Consider the following 15,379-nt stretch of genomic DNA (forward strand, 5'->3'; position numbering starts at 1 on the left):
TTCTGACCAGACCGTGCTTCATAACAGGTATCTTGCTCTGTTGCTGTATATTCGTTGGTATGTATATATAGGTTTGTACTGATGAGAACCGGTAGCATCAAGTTACATGGAAGTCGGACGCGGTAAACGAGGAAGTGCTCAGAGAGTTGGCGGGCTACGCAACTCCCAACGACTTCTCGTCGACCCTACCCCCACCCCCCAAATCGGTGGAATCGAGAGAGAGAACACTCCCAACCCCTGATAGCGGATTGCATTTAACGCGTCAGCTACCAGATCTGATTCTGATCCGTACTATTCCTCCATAGATATTATGCCCGGCTATACGAAGCGCTTGGGCCGCGAGCTCAGTGATTTGAAGACGAATCCAGCTGTTGGTGAGTCAACTATCCCCGGCGCCCTCTATAGAAGGCTATTTGGGTGTCTCTCGGAAGTTCACGAGTAATTCTGATACCAGTTAGGAATATCGGTCTTTCAGGCAGACGACTTCCGAATATGGCTGATTGATATCCAAGTCATGGACGATAACCCACTCTACGCTGGCAAAACCTTTCGCCTGCAGTTTCGATTCACACCAACATACCCGATAGAAGCTCCAGAAGTACAGTTTATTGCTTCACTTGGCCGAGGGATACCAATGCATCCACACATATATAGGTAAGCTTTTTCGCCTAGGAACTGTCATCCCGAACTTGACTAATTATCCTGCTTAATCAGTAATGGTCATATCTGTCTAGGTAAGGACTTCAAGCTATATGGGATGTAGTTACTGCAGATAGTAATGATATCAGATGTACTGGGATCCGGGTGGTCACCGATCCAAACTGTGGGATCTGTGTCTATGTCAATTCAGTCTATGCTGGCCGGTAACGACAGAAACGGTATGTACATCTTTGATCAACATCGACAGCTGTGCACGTTCAAGTTATTAGTATTCTAATGATTCCCACAACGCACAGAGAGACCGCCAGATGACGCTAGATACATTGCAAGTGCGCCAATTAGCCCGAAGCAGACGAGGTAACTATCGACCGTTGAGCACAACGGAATTTGTGGCATTCGCCTTGGACGCTAATTCAAGCAGGTTCGTATACCACGATGATAATGTTTGATCAGTAACTGGGACGAATTCAACAGCAATTTTAATACGTGTGCATTCCGGATGCATGACCGGCGACTCACGCATCGCGGACGAAGTTTGGTGACCAGGAACAATGCTGTAGCGTTTTTCTGTAAATATTGGCGTGATATATAAATGGCGTTGGTTTGCTACAATTGGGACTACGGTGACTTTTGGTTCTTCCTTTGAGATCGATCACGACAAGGGTCATTACAGCGATTTCTCATTATGTTAAACTTTAACACGTTGTCTACAATCATTCATTAATCGTACAGAGATTCTACTTTTAAATGCACTGAACTCCGTGAAATCACAACACAACACACCCAATGAACACAGGAATGCAAATTAAATCGCCTCAAAAACTCGATAGCTGCTTACGTTCGAAGATCGAATTTGCGCAACATCTGGCACTTTTTCTTGAGGAGCTGAACACTCTTAATAAAGATCTCGTCGGGAGTCATTGCACCAGTAGATTCAACATTGACTAAAGAAAATAAATTGGTTAGCTTCCAGCATCCTTGTCAAATTAGAAGAAAGATCTCCTTACAGATGAAATGGTCTCGCAGACGTCCGAGTTTGACTCTGCCTTCAAATTCAGGATGTCGCAACACCTCACGCGACACTGTATCTTTTCGAGCATCTTTTACATACGCCTCACCATTCGAATTGATCTCAACAACACCCTTTGGAAAGCAGCCTTTAAATTTCTGAGCGAGCTCGCCGGTAAGCGGAGGTCCAATAATTTCAATGGTGGGTAACAATCGGTAACTAGCCGTTGCGACAGGACTGAATTTTGCGTGATCCTGTCCGATTCCAAGAATGCAATGCATCGTGAGATCAATCTCTTGACCTGGTCGCAATTTAGCAATCAAGATATCAGGGTTTGCAGGAGTAATTCCTTCAGGGAACCATTCAGACTGCCGACCCTGTGGTTCGAATTGTATTGCAGACGCATAGACATTTGCACCATTATAGAGGACTTTTGGATCAGTGGTACCAGGTGGTGCGTTGGAATTCGTTGTGCATTTGGCTGACAAATGCAGCACCACCGTGTCATAATCTGTGGGCTCGAAATCAGGGTCATCTTCTAGTGAACAGTCAGCCATTACCCAACGTCTCATTAGCAAAGCTCGACTGACTTTTAAACCACCGAAGGTAGTCTGGGTTAGCCTTCAGAGGAATCAAACCCAGTCTGTGCGCCAAAACCTCATCTTGTATTATAGACGTATTGTTTTCAATGTAAACATACTCGATAGCCAAACTAGGCACTTCGGCGATCATGATTCGACGGAAGGCATTTGCAATGGAGGTATCGACACCAATAAGATCAAACGAACAGGAGAGGTCAGTTAAGTAGGAGATGTGGGTCCTAAACTTCTGAGCTACTGTTAATCCCAGAAACCGCATAAAATACAAACAAGCGTTCGCACCTCTTTGAATTTGTTCAAGTTCCATGAATGGTCTTCACCAGGGTAGTATCCAGGAAAGTCCGTGCTGGATACCTAAGACAACTGTTAGTCGATCCTCACAAGAAAAGCAAGGAACATACATTAGTCACCCTATCATGCTCGATACCGACTACGTTTCTCCGGCTCCTGCTATAGTCGACCATCCTGTGCGTATGGCTCAAACTGCGAGTGGTGGAACCAAAACTTGATTGGAGTCCGCCGACACTCTCAAAAATTTCTATACGTTAGTGTGTCAATTCCAAACTTGAACCGCAACCCTAGTGGCTGTGCGAGAATCGACGTCTCAGTTATGCCCCACCAATCGGCGGTCGAGGTTTGCTAAGGTTTGCTAAGTTTCTAGGGACAAGCAGACAAGACGGATGGAACAAATTGCTATCCTGTTGTCCTGCTCGATAGACGAATCTGCAGCGCCAGCAACAGCGTTCCCAGCCGTACTACGCTTCAGATTGCTCAATTCCCTGATTGATCTCTGATAGTTGCCGTATCAGTCGCGTTGCAAGATGCTGAGGCAACAGATAATCTTGCGACGGTCGCTGGCTACTGCACGACTGCGTGCACGATTCTCACCAGCATTCTCTAGCCGGTACTTCCAATCAAATGCGGCCAACAAAGAAAATTTAGATTCTATGTACACCCCTACTAGCTTGCACGAGTTCCCTCCTGAGGATATCACTAACAGTTTTAATAAACGTATGCTAATCTGTGCGGCTCTACGAGAAGATATGCTGATTACATTTTGTGCGATAGAAACTGGGAAAGACATTATTGCCAACCAGAAAAAGAAAGTTCGTGCGTTTACCGTTAACTTCGGTCCTCAGCATCCTGCCGCACACGGCGTGTTGCGACTAATTTTGGAGCTTCACGGTGAAGAGATTTTGCGATCTGATCCGCACGTCGGCTTGCTTCACAGAGGCACGGAGAAGCTGATAGGTAAGAGTAGTTTCGGTTAGATCTGATCTCTAGACGCTAATTGCTGAGTGTAGAATATAAGACTTACCTTCAGGCACTGCCATATTTCGACCGTCTGGACTATGTTAGTCTCTAGGAGGTGTCTCCTTGATGTGCAATGCTTACTGTATTACAGGTGTCTATGATGTCCAATGAGCAAGTCTTCGCATTGGCGGTCGAGAAGCTCCTAAACATTGACATTCCTATTCGAGCCAAGTATATTCGCGTCCTTTTCGCCGAAATTTCACGAGTTCTCAATCATCTTATGTCTGTACTCTCACATGCTATGGACGTCGGCGCTCTTACACCTTTCTTGTGGGGTATGGAGGAGCGTGAAAAGCTTATGGAGTTTTACGAGCGTGTTTCTGGTGCTCGTCTCCACGCCGCATACGTCCGACCTGGTGGTGTCTCACAGGATATACCTGCAGGTCTTCTGGACGACATATACATGTGGGCCACACAGTTTGGAGACAGAATAGATGAAGTGGAGGAGTTGCTCACTGATAACCGTATATGGAAGCTGAGAACTGTCGGCGTGGGTGTTATGACTGCGGAGGAGGTTTTGAACCACTCTTTCAGTGGAGTTATGCTTCGAGGTTCCGGTGTTCTGTACGATCTCCGTAAGAATCAGCCGTATGAGGTTTATGATAAGATGGACTTCGACATCCCTGTTGGTACCAACGGTGATTGTTACGACCGGTATCTTATCCGAATGGCCGAGTTTAGACAATCGCTGCGAATCATTTTTCAGTGCCTTAATGACATGCCCGCTGGTCCTGTCAAGGTCGAAGACTACAAGATTAGCCCGCCGCCAAGGGCTCTCATGAAGGAGGATATGGAGAGCTTAATCCACCATTTCTTGCTTTTCACGAAAGGTTACTCGGTCCCTCCTGGCGAGACGTATACTGCTATTGAGGCTCCTAAGGGTGAGATGTAAGTAGAGTGATATTTTATGAGTTTCTAAGATCAGAACTAATAGATGTCTTTGGCAGGGGTGTCTACGTTGTTTCCGATGGTTCTGAGAGACCATACAGATGCAAGATCAGAGCTCCTGGCTTTGCTCATTTGGCTGGATTTGATGCCATTTCTCGTGGACATTTCCTTCCTGATGCTGTCGCTATCATTGGTACTATGGATCTTGTATTCGGTGAAGTTGATCGTTAAATGGTTGGGAAGTAGACAATAAAATAAGATGGCGATGATACATGTCGACCGCTCTCTACATTACGAGGCGATGTTAAATGGCGGAACTGCAGGGGACATGTATTATAGTAAATTTTAGTTACAAGTTTGTTACATTTTGTTACCTGCATGTCTACATTTCCCTCGTGCGGGTGCGGATTGTCCCACGGCTAGAATCATTGTAATTGGACGGGTGTAGAGGTTATTCAAGCGGCAAATAGAGCTTGACAAATCACGCAATATCGCGCCAGTTGTATTGGACAGAATAGATAATTGTTGGCTTAACATGTATATGATTTGGAGAGCCTCACCTAATTCCCGCAATAAGGTTTAGACGTACTGAATGTGTGAGAGTGACGCGCTGCCAACCTCGCTGGCAGACCACGACATAAGACTCGTTCGGTACCCCTTGTTACTATACACTAGGAACCAAAACACGTAGCGATCTTAGTGACAACACCTTGGGGCATCGACTTTGCTACAAATAATATACCGACACCTCGCGAGATCAGACTCTAGCTTGCCCTATTAAACATGGTGATTCTCGAGAAGTACCAATCATTACCGGGCCTGGTCAGTTGTCCAATGATTTCTTACGAAAGACTAAGTTCTAACATGTTGTATAGGATACATGGTCGCCAGATGTGTTTGAAACCCCTGATTTGGAAGAATCTGTCGCTGGTGTGGTTTGTGCAGCAATATATCTGCCCTGAAACAATGTGGCAACTGACTGAAGGTAGGCAACACCAGATACGCCGTCCATTTCTGAGACTATAAATGATGAGCTCGATTATTCGAGTATATCTGCAGATGTCGCACGTGAGCGGTTTCTCAATAAGACGCTCAATCCTGGAGAACCTGTGGAGGATCCCATGAGTGAGTCGACCGAAATGAAGGTAGCCAGACTAAGGAAAGAGATGGAGGATCTTGCAGCCTCAATAACCAGGGAGGAGCATACTAAGAAAGATCCGGAGGAACCTGGAAATGTGGCCAATGAAGTAACGGAGCTTGCAAATAAAATGAGGGCCATTCTCATGTCTAGGCAACAGAATACGAGCGCCTTGGAAGTTGTAAAGTATTTGGGAACGAAGACTGAATTCCTTGCGACAGCAGGAGATGTTGCAGATAGTCAAGGGCGCACGCCGTCTGCTCCGGGGGTATGAGTTTCGCGTCACAGACAGGGTTGACACCATATTAATTGCTTTCTTCTATAGGTTAATCCGTCGACCCCGAACGACGCACAGAATTTAAGACTCGTCGATCTTGACAATCGCGTGGCTAGCCTTGAAAAAGCATTAGGAAATCCGTCGAGCGTAGCATTCCACGGCGCATTTCATGCTACCATATTCGAGCAACCGGTTATCCCAACGCTTTTGTCTCTCTCACAGAAAATCAACAATCTCACCTCCGCACCTGAGAAATTTGACGCAACACTCGCAAGAGTACGCCAATTAGTAGCTGCGGCCGAGAAGATTTCATCTGCCAGTCCTGGTAAGCATCCGAGTAGTAGCCAGAAGGCGCCAATAACTGGTGAAGATGAAGATGCAAGCCGAGCGGATAAGATCGACGCCCTGTATAATTCTCTTGCTAGTGTCGAGAAATTAATGCAAATTGTACCAGGTCTAGTTGACAGGCTACGTAGTTTACGATTTTTGCATTCAGAAGCTGGAGAAACCATCGGCAATATCCGCGAGATTCGGGATAAGATGAATGCCACGGATGCTCAAATTTCGACATGGCGCAGTGCTCTGGAGAATGCCGAAAAACGGCTGGACCAGATCGAAGAGCGCGAGAGGACAAATTTAATAACGGCGGACGAGTGGGTTAAGGACTTAGAAAGGAGGGTGAATTCTGCACTAGAACATTGCACGTAGATAGAATTCGGAGAAGACATTGTCCATGTATGATAAATTCAATCTTCTCGTGTACTGAAGTAATTCGAAACAATCGGAACTTGAAAGCTACACGCGGTTGGGTTCTATACTGTCATTCCAAAACAAAGTAGACTAATAATAGTCGATAATTATTATTATTGCAATATATCAGTCTTATCAGTCATAGCATCGTCGTAGGACGCTCTCAGCTGGACGTTCTCTACGTACAAATTGCTTTATTCATGCCGGCGAAGTTTCGGTACCCTGATTGGATTTGGCGCGTCATTATTCTTTTCAAACTGTGTGGCTGTCACCGCAGGCTGCGACATCATAGTCACCCTGATTTCAATATCAGTGCGCGGGATCTCCAGGGCTTCCAGGCCCAACTTGACCCCCTCCTTGGTCTAGCATACCTGCAAGCGGCGCCTGAATTGGCAATTGCTTGTATATCCGCCTCCGGTCGATATATCTAGCGCTGTTTTCTCGCATCTCTGTAATTTTTATTATTTTTCCGCTGCTGGATCGCAAGGTAATTGTCCACGGTCGGGAGCGATATTGATTGCATGTACTGATATTTTATTCCAGCCGACCTTAGGCGACGAGAAGTCCGATCGCGACATCGCCGCTCTGCATCCTCAAGAATAGTTCAGGTCGTCCGGACATAGCGTAATACTACTAACGATATTGTATCATTTCCCTTTCGCATACAATGGCAGGGGGTTCTCCATCTCCAAGTGTTGGCCGGAACGGCACCGACAAGCCATTGTCACTTGGCCAGCCAGCCGATACTCCTGCTACTCCTACCCGCAGAAGGATCTCCAGGTCTCCAAATACGAACGAAATCGATGATATTAAGGCAGCGAAGTCGTCGCCAAATGGTTCCCGAACCAAGAGCACTGGAGGATCGGGGTCAAAAAGGACAAAGAAGATCTATGGGTCGACATTGACAAAAATCACATCTAAGAAAGCCAAGGTTCCAAGTCTTGCGTCTCCTCTTGCATCGAATGGTGACGCGCAATCAGACGAAGACGAAAAGTATGATGCAAGTTCTGGTCAGGCTGAGCAGGAGGAAGAAGAAAATGGCGCAAGCGGCAACGACCCGGCGTCGGACCAGGCATTACCGAACACTGATGTGCCGTTTACTGTTTTTCGAAAAGCAAGTGCGAAATCCACCTCGAAGAAGTCTAAAAAAAGGAAGCACGGAGAGGACGATGCGGACAGTACCGCTTCGACTTATCCCTTTCCCGAAGATTCGCCTGACTACGTCGTGCAGCCAAAGAGCGAATGGGAGCAGCTGTCTAAGTACAGAAATTTTGTAGGTAAGTATTCGCAATTAGACCTTTGTTTTCTGGATCTTGATGATGCTGATGTATCGGTTTAGTCGGCGACGAGCGTTTTACAGTGGGCGACTATGTATTTGTCAACCATGCCAGCAACGTGACCGGAATTGGACTTTCGGATCCATCACAATTTTGGATTGGACGCGTACTTGAAATAAGAGCGAGCGATCCCAGTCACGTGTATGTTAGGGTGTTCTGGATGTACTGGCCGAACGAATTACCTGGCGGACGAAGGCGCGTATATATCAAATATGAATACCGATTTCTGACACTAACGAGGCGAAAAGGTATTATCACGGAAAGAAAGAGCTTGTGGCTTCGAATCATATGGACGTCATTGATGCCATGGCAGTTGCTGCCAAGGCAACTGTCTCTCACTGGCTGGAGCTTGATGACGAAGATAAGTTGACTGATCTTTTCTGGCGTCAGCGATATGATTCATATAACAACGAATTGATGGTAGTTTACCTAGCTTTTGCGTATCCGTTTCGTAGATATGTACTAATACTTTCTCTAGCCTATTCGGAAGCATTGTAAATGCAAACGATACTATAACCCGGATACTACGATGATTTGGTGTAGTAGCTGCAGTAACTGGCTCCATGAAGCGTGCGTTATCGAGGATGTCAAGAAGCGCTACAAGGACGATATTCAACCTTTGGCTGATGACAAGAAGAAGTCGTCGACGTCAAGGAAGACAAAACGCTCCAAAGAAGAGCCATCTGGCAAGGCGTCGGAGGGTTCCGTTCAAATTAAGGTCGACGAGCAAGGGCTCAGCGCCAAGGCAGTGTATACTAGTAGGAGCGGCGAAAAGAAGGAGGTTTCCATTACTTGCCTATTTTGTGGATCAAATATTAGCTGAAATTATCTTGTGTTTTTGAATTTGTTGAAACATTTATTGACTACTTTGTATAATTGTATAAGTTATTACGAACGGCGTCGCTTTTTTGTGTGGCTGATGCGCAGATGTTGCCATATCTTTACTATACTAGTTGAAGTATGATGTACTTTGGTTTACTAGATTATTCTCTTTATTTACTTATTCCTATTATAATACGCATAATGTAATATTACACGAAATTAGCCGCAGACGCGTAACCGCTGTCGTTACTTATGCAGAGTTATTCAATCTAAGGTGCCCCATTGATATAGAAGTGTGGCGCACTATGTATTGCGAAGGTTACGGCCCTAAACGTCGTGTGACTTTGCCACGTGCTGAAAGTTCCAACTTACCAGCCTGCCTCGATCCGGCACTAGCCGCAGCATCGAGCCCTAACCCAAAGTGCGCAGTTTGGCAGTTGGGTACTTTTAAAGTGTCTGTGCGGCTGCTTCCGCTCTAGCGCGCGGTAAGATGTGAACATTGCCAGCTTAAGCAGTCGACCAGCCTCACGCGCCGCCGGCAATCTGTCGGCCTTAGTTGTCTGCTCTTCTGACACCACTGACACCACTGACACCACTGACACCACTTTCCTTGATCAAACAAGTCTCGCATTTTTAATACTGAGAAGGACGGATACACCGGCATAGTTTGTTACTTATTGTAGCCGCGGCGAGGGCGTGGATAGTAGCTATGTCGTCTCCTTTAACACAGCCGATCTCTATTCCACCGGACCAGTTCTCTTTGGAGGACCAATTAATATCACTCCATGAACACCCAGAGGACAGTTACGGAGATGTGTTGTTTGTGATGCCAAACAATAATAAGCACACTTCACTGAGGCAGACGATACCTCTACCTTCCCGGATCTGGGCCCATTCCGCATTACTTTCTGTCACGTATTTCAAGCCGCTGTCGAGGCTTGGCGAGATCTATTCCTCGGTCCACGAGGAGGTAGTCCACGGTGTGGATACCCTATCAAGGACAAGTCCATGCAATCTGCCGTATACTATCGTGGTAGTATCACCAGAGAACGACCTTGCTGTGCGGAAGCTTGTTGCCAGCTGCTATCGGCCAGTGGTCATTCGGAACCTTTGGGAGAAGATGGGCGGAAAGAGAGAGATGCTGTCGGCTTTGGATGATGGAATACTATATTCTTGCAATTACGTCAAGTCGCACGATACGAGCACTATGGAAGGTAATGCAGTTACCGACTATACTGAAGATTCAGAAAATACCACAGCGTCCTCGTTCTCTTCATTCTCTGTGCAGGACCAACTGTTCCAAGGAGACATGACCCTTAAGATTGAAGGAGAAAAGGTATCCTTCACTGTGCATAAGTTTCTGCTGGATCTGCGGGTTCCATACTTCAGGACAATGTTCCGTTCTGCATTTTCCGAAGCGTCTATGAACGAGCACACATTGTCATCAGAATATTTTACGCCGTTATCTCTTGCGATCATTGTACAATATATATACTTGGACGATGCGGAGTTACTATTCTCATGGAAGTGGACAGACTTCGCTCGATACATCAATTCGACAAAATGTACGACAGACATCAATCCTCCTTCCCAAGATATATTTGATATCTTTGTCGACGCTCTTATTTCGGCGAAGTTCTTGCAGCTCGAATCTTTGGAGTGGTGGGTTACGAACTGCTTGATAAAGATAGCGCATGGATTTTCGTGCAGCGGTGCGCAGTGTGCACGATTCTTGCCCGGAATAGCTATTATGGGATACCAAAATAACATCACTGAGCTCTATAAACCGTGCATTTCATGGCTGGCGAAGCATAGCAACATCTCATTTCTGTGGAAGCGGAATTTGCTATCGCTTCCTGATGAATTGAAGGCAGATCTTGTCGATGAAGTGAAGTCGCGAGTAGCTGTATCGAACGTTACTCCCCTTTACCTACGGCTATACAATCTGCGAAAGAATACAGAAACGTCAATATTCAAGGATGACTGGGATCAATCGATTGTTAGCCCGTTACTCGAATATTGCGGTGATTTTGTCAGCGCTCATTTTGCGGAACCGAGAATCGTGTTCTCAGTAGCTCGAGGTATCCATCACAAGCCGCCATCTATAACATACAACGCTATAGAAGATCTTTTTAATCTAGTGCTATCGAAGTTAAACAAATTTAATGCAACAGCTATATGGAGAGGTGCTGATTGCTATGCAAAGTTGATCGCGTCCGCTCCTATTGTGGATCGATTGAATCAGGCTGTTATTTCATGGTTTGCTGAGAATTGGCAAGATTTGGTGGTGATGCAGTTATCAAATGGTCACCACTCCTTCATCATGAGAGGCAAGACCGAGTTTGTTGGATTTAATGAATGGCCAGAGGAGAGTCTCCAAAAGCTGAGCATGCAGATAAAAGTTCCCCTATCTGATTTGAAAGGGTTGGGTGCTGCTGCGAGGAGCTTTGAGCAAAGGAGAGAGAAGTGGCTTGAGAGGTGCAGAATTGATGAGGTTAATAGATTGATGAGACGTCGAGAATTTTTCAAAGTGCGAGAAGATGACAAGTATCAGTTCTCATCCGACGTATCCTTGTCTGCAGACCCATTTGTTGACAGTCAGTGACAATGTGAATTTAAGTTGGATTCGTGTTATATCGTTCTTCAGTCTCTAAATTTTGTGCGGTGTCAATGTGATAGTTTGGTTAATGGGTTATTAGGTGCATGGGATAAATGGATTTTCTATCATGGGGTTGTCATTGCATTTTGATTTGTATTACGGAAATAAACAATAGATTTTTGGACAGATGGCTCACGGCACAGCGTGGCATTATTATTAGTCCGCCAAACTCCGCCATTTTATATCCTGGTATTGTCTAACAAGAACAAGAACCCACCAGCACATATACCACTGTCTATATTCTACTAAGTGATTTTGGCCATATATAGCTTCTAGGTGTGCTCTTGTTATGTTGTTCCGTTTGAATCTAGGATGAAAGTCTATGCTGAAAGATTCTAGCACCGAATTCGTGACAAGCAAATTACGATTACTCAGCAGGCAACCTTTTCGTCTTAGCAATTAGGGTTTGGGTATTGAGAGCAGAGTGTGACCTACTAGACCGCTCGATATCGCTAGGTACCTCTTCTATCTCCTTTGCATAACCTCTAAAGATCATGAGTGGCATGAATGGTATATCAGCGCAACAGTACTTTCCTCTTAACTTTTACGGTATTGGATCACAATTTCCGCCATCTGGAAATCCTCAAACAACAACATCAGGAGCGAATGGTAACGCCAATGGATCTCATACCACAGCAAAGGTTCAGAAACCCGTTACAGAGCAGGCGGTTGCGCCACTGATTGACAATGATTTGCATTTCGCCTTCGAACCATTCTTGCGCAAGGAGTATCAGTTTGGGATCGATCCGAACCGACCAATCTGCAAAAAGTTCCTTCAAGGCAAATGTGAGTTAGGCAACGCTTGCCCAGATAGACATGTGCAGCCATCAACTCCAAATAGAGTAGTTTGCAAGCACTGGCTTCGTGGTTTATGTAAAAAGGGTGATGCCTGCGAATTTCTTCACGAGTATAACTTGCGAAAGATGCCGGAATGCACATTCTTTGCTAGGTAAGCTATACAAACTTCCACGTTCCTGTGAATTAGCCACAGTATGCTAACATGAAGCTAGAAATGGATTCTGCACGCAATCACCAGACTGCTTGTATTTACACATTGATCCACAATCACGAATTCCCTCATGTCAGAATTACGAGCGCGGGTTTTGTCGGCTAGGTCCTGATTGTCCGAAGCGGCATATTAGACGGACAATGTGCGAATTTTATCTCACTGGATTTTGTCCGAAAGGCAGAGAATGCTCCAATGTCCACCCCAAGTGGACTTATAGCGAAAGCATACGTATAAGAGCGAAAGGAGAAAAGATTCGACATGATCCGATGATGGAACTAGAAAGTGGACAAGGGTATGGCACGGATAATGAGGATGTAATAAAGGTTCTCAGGTGAGACGGTCTGTATTATGTATGTTGTCTAGTCTCTGCATTCATGGCGTTGGTGGGTGGGCTACGTGTTGCGTCTTTGTGTCTAAGTGCGACCTTATTTGATTTGGTTAATATTGGATCGGATTGTGTATTTTACCATAACAAGGCGTACATATATTTTGTAGATAGGATATATATAACTGAGTGTGACGTTCGGTCGTTTCCAACATACTTTCGAACAGAATGTATCACTCCAGATGGTAACACTTTCTAATACACAGTGCTACAATTAGTTCAAGTTGTTACATCGCGTAGATCAAAATTCCCGATTATTGCTGTTTTTCTACAGATATACTCAATTATCCAAAACCGCTGTAATCACGTATAACTTTAAAAAATAAGCAAGAATAGCAAAGGCGGTAATTATCTACTGGTAAAACTTCTTCCTACTTGAGAACAGCGACTTCTTCTGACCAACCGCTGCACCGTCTGGACATTCCCTATTACTCCCACAAGCTTTCTCATCTTTCGGTTGCGTATATTTTTCTTTGTAGATCCTATAGGAGCGTTAGCAGACTTCAAAAACTGAGCAGCGTCACTCCATACCAACTATTGCCCACTGCGCTTACTCCTCTATCTGCAGCTTCACGATATAGTGCAGCAGCCTTATGGAGGTCCTTTTTGCGACCTGGTCCATTCCTACACCACAGTGACGCTAACTCTGACATCGCATCAGGATCTCCGAGCTGTGCGCCAATGTCAAAGCAAGTCATTGCCATGGGTTCATCTTTTCCCACGCCCCAGGAGTTCAAATAGGACACTCCAAGCTCATACATGGCCAGGCCCAACTGAGCCTTACTCTCCTTCGTCAACTGGTCGCATAAATTTCTCCCTCTTTCGGCGTCAGGACCAACTACCGACGCTTTGTCAGCAGCAACGCCAGCAGCCTTATTAAGCCATATAAATGCCTCTCTAGTATTCACTTTTACACCCCAGCCATGGCGCAGTGCCAGACCATACAGAATCATTCCTGTAACATCGGAACCGTGCGCTGCTTTGCGTAGATGATATGAGGAATATTGCAACTCGCCGCTCTCATGAAACCTGATACCGAGGGCAGCATGCTGTTCCGGCGTAATACTAGATGCAAACCGCAATTCCGGCAAATCGGCAAAGGGATCAAACACGTCTGATGTTGACATAAATCCTACAGATGCCGGTAAATCTGGTGCTGCTGAATTCGATCGCCTTGGAGAACGACTTGGAGCTCTGGCTTGAGCAATTAAACGGGAGGGTCCTGCTGATGGCCTGGTGGGGGAAGTAGGATTAGATGCACTTCGTGGAGCAGCAAGAATGGTGTTGAGGCTGAAACCGGCTGCTACGTCGCCAGACAGGGAGCCCACTGGAATTGGTCGTACAGCGCCATAATTGTCGTTTCTCTTCTCCCTGATCTTTGTCACACTTAGCTCAGATTCCGTGATAACATCTTGCACTAGCTTCTCAGCACCATCCGGTCGAGCTTGGCGGTGCACCGATATATCTACAGGCGACGACGGGACACGTTTCGCTAACATGTCGAAATGAACATCAGCAAGCTGATCGCTAAGTGGACGTGAAAAGTTATATATGTATCGATCGGTGTTATGAGATTTGTCTGACGACGACAGCTCCTCTACCTGACCTGGCGAATGAGGCTCAATCGCCAGCTGAATAGTCTCCTCACGTTTGCAAACGCTGCAGTTCAAATTACTCTGGCGCAAATCCTTAAAAGCTGGATAAGATACGTCTCGAATATTCGCTTTGATCAGTCGCTGAGCAGTTGCCGCATGGGATGAAAATGATGGATTGGCACTGGGCCGCGACGAATGCCATTCGGAAATCGGTGCATTACATGCTTGATCTAGACCAGATTCTGAACGGCCGGTGCCGCTATCCGAATAATCGTCAATAAATCCCAATCGCCCTGACTTAAAGGGATCAACGGACTGAAATGTTGACCGAGCCGGGAAATTACTGCCATACCAGGATGTATCACCACCAAATGTGTCGTTGTTTCCAGCATCATTAACTATCTTACTCTCCAGTGCCCCAGTTGATTTAGAATATCGATGACGCGACCAGCTGGCTCGAGACGCATCTGCATGACGATTTTGTGGCTCATTAGTTAGACCTTCGGAGAGCAGACGATGTCGAGAGATGAATGCAGCAAGCGGAGAGAGATCCCCATGTGCAAGATGGTCACCGCGCCTTTCATCATTACCGTTCGTAGGTGATTCACAAGGTAAGGATAACACTTGCCCTGGCGTCGACAACATCTGTGCTGTGCAGACAAATGCGTTTGGCTGTAGTTCACGCGTTGCTTGCTTATGCTAATCGTCAGCGCTGGACGAAAGAGAAATATCGCACCCAGCAGGAGAACGATTTACCAGTTACTATAGGCCAACAAACGTTGGAATGGATTAGGCTCTACGCCCGCTGTTGTCCGTCAATGACGGAATAAGGATACTAAAACTCTGGCACGCTCAGTCACGCGTCGCAGTTGCAAGTAGAACAGTATCGACGCGTCAGGCACTGTTGTTACTTTTACTTAATTTGGAGCTGTTTTCG

The 15,379-nt window shown here is 45.9% G+C and overlaps 8 protein-coding genes across 8 annotated transcripts; 6 read left to right on the forward strand and 2 right to left on the reverse strand.

The window, feature by feature from the left end:
* Positions 1-166: 166 nt before the first annotated feature.
* POJ06DRAFT_13936 (ubiquitin-conjugating enzyme/RWD-like protein) lies at positions 167-1,375 on the forward strand. Its single transcript, XM_056184501.1, has 6 exons — positions 167-374; positions 513-654; positions 715-734; positions 789-878; positions 939-1,017; positions 1,082-1,375. The coding sequence occupies exons 1-6, from the start codon at positions 311-313 to the stop codon at positions 1,107-1,109; spliced, it is 423 nt and encodes a 140-aa protein (XP_056047604.1). The 5' UTR covers positions 167-310; the 3' UTR covers positions 1,110-1,375.
* A 33-nt stretch (positions 1,376-1,408) lies between these two features.
* POJ06DRAFT_243750 (DNA-directed RNA polymerase) lies at positions 1,409-2,946 on the reverse strand. The gene is made up of 5 exons (XM_056186401.1): positions 2,670-2,946; positions 2,551-2,622; positions 2,260-2,497; positions 1,668-2,207; positions 1,409-1,604 (listed from the first exon to the last, which is right to left on the reverse strand). Exons 1-5 carry the CDS (start codon positions 2,730-2,732, stop codon positions 1,495-1,497), a joined length of 1,023 nt encoding a protein of 340 aa, XP_056047605.1. The 5' UTR covers positions 2,733-2,946; the 3' UTR covers positions 1,409-1,494.
* On the forward strand, positions 2,947-5,010 carry POJ06DRAFT_243751 (nife hydrogenase-like protein). Its single transcript, XM_056186402.1, has 5 exons — positions 2,947-3,279; positions 3,337-3,519; positions 3,573-3,622; positions 3,674-4,470; positions 4,530-5,010. The coding sequence occupies exons 1-5, from the start codon at positions 3,090-3,092 to the stop codon at positions 4,699-4,701; spliced, it is 1,392 nt and encodes a 463-aa protein (XP_056047606.1). The 5' UTR covers positions 2,947-3,089; the 3' UTR covers positions 4,702-5,010.
* Positions 5,011-5,027: 17 nt separating this feature from the next.
* On the forward strand, positions 5,028-6,765 carry POJ06DRAFT_243754 (Dynamitin-domain-containing protein). The gene is made up of 4 exons (XM_056186403.1): positions 5,028-5,292; positions 5,346-5,405; positions 5,460-5,876; positions 5,934-6,765. Exons 1-4 carry the CDS (start codon positions 5,254-5,256, stop codon positions 6,591-6,593), a joined length of 1,176 nt encoding a protein of 391 aa, XP_056047607.1. The 5' UTR covers positions 5,028-5,253; the 3' UTR covers positions 6,594-6,765.
* A 157-nt stretch (positions 6,766-6,922) lies between these two features.
* Positions 6,923-9,235, forward strand: POJ06DRAFT_243757 (uncharacterized protein). The gene is made up of 5 exons (XM_056186404.1): positions 6,923-7,122; positions 7,179-7,912; positions 7,975-8,167; positions 8,221-8,392; positions 8,451-9,235. The coding sequence occupies exons 2-5, from the start codon at positions 7,303-7,305 to the stop codon at positions 8,793-8,795; spliced, it is 1,320 nt and encodes a 439-aa protein (XP_056047608.1). The 5' UTR covers positions 6,923-7,122; positions 7,179-7,302; the 3' UTR covers positions 8,796-9,235.
* Positions 9,236-9,362: 127 nt separating this feature from the next.
* Positions 9,363-11,583, forward strand: POJ06DRAFT_243758 (uncharacterized protein). The gene has a single exon (XM_056186405.1). The coding sequence runs from the start codon at positions 9,504-9,506 to the stop codon at positions 11,397-11,399; it is 1,896 nt and encodes a 631-aa protein (XP_056047609.1). The 5' UTR covers positions 9,363-9,503; the 3' UTR covers positions 11,400-11,583.
* Positions 11,584-11,956: 373 nt separating this feature from the next.
* On the forward strand, positions 11,957-12,797 carry POJ06DRAFT_191250 (uncharacterized protein; the record flags this gene model as incomplete). The annotated part of the gene is made up of 2 exons (XM_056184836.1): positions 11,957-12,402; positions 12,464-12,797. The coding sequence occupies 2 exons, from the start codon at positions 11,957-11,959 to the stop codon at positions 12,795-12,797; spliced, it is 780 nt and encodes a 259-aa protein (XP_056047610.1).
* A 402-nt stretch (positions 12,798-13,199) lies between these two features.
* On the reverse strand, positions 13,200-15,087 carry POJ06DRAFT_264983 (uncharacterized protein; the record flags this gene model as incomplete). The annotated part of the gene is made up of 2 exons (XM_056189036.1): positions 13,200-13,329; positions 13,379-15,087. The coding sequence occupies 2 exons, from the start codon at positions 15,085-15,087 to the stop codon at positions 13,200-13,202; spliced, it is 1,839 nt and encodes a 612-aa protein (XP_056047611.1).
* Positions 15,088-15,379: the final 292 nt, after the last annotated feature.

Source organism: Lipomyces tetrasporus (assembly GCF_029532465.1).
Source record: "Lipomyces tetrasporus strain NRRL Y-64009 chromosome Unknown POJ06scaffold_1, whole genome shotgun sequence".
In the NCBI taxonomy this organism is placed as follows: Eukaryota; Fungi; Ascomycota; class Lipomycetes; order Lipomycetales; family Lipomycetaceae; genus Lipomyces; species Lipomyces tetrasporus.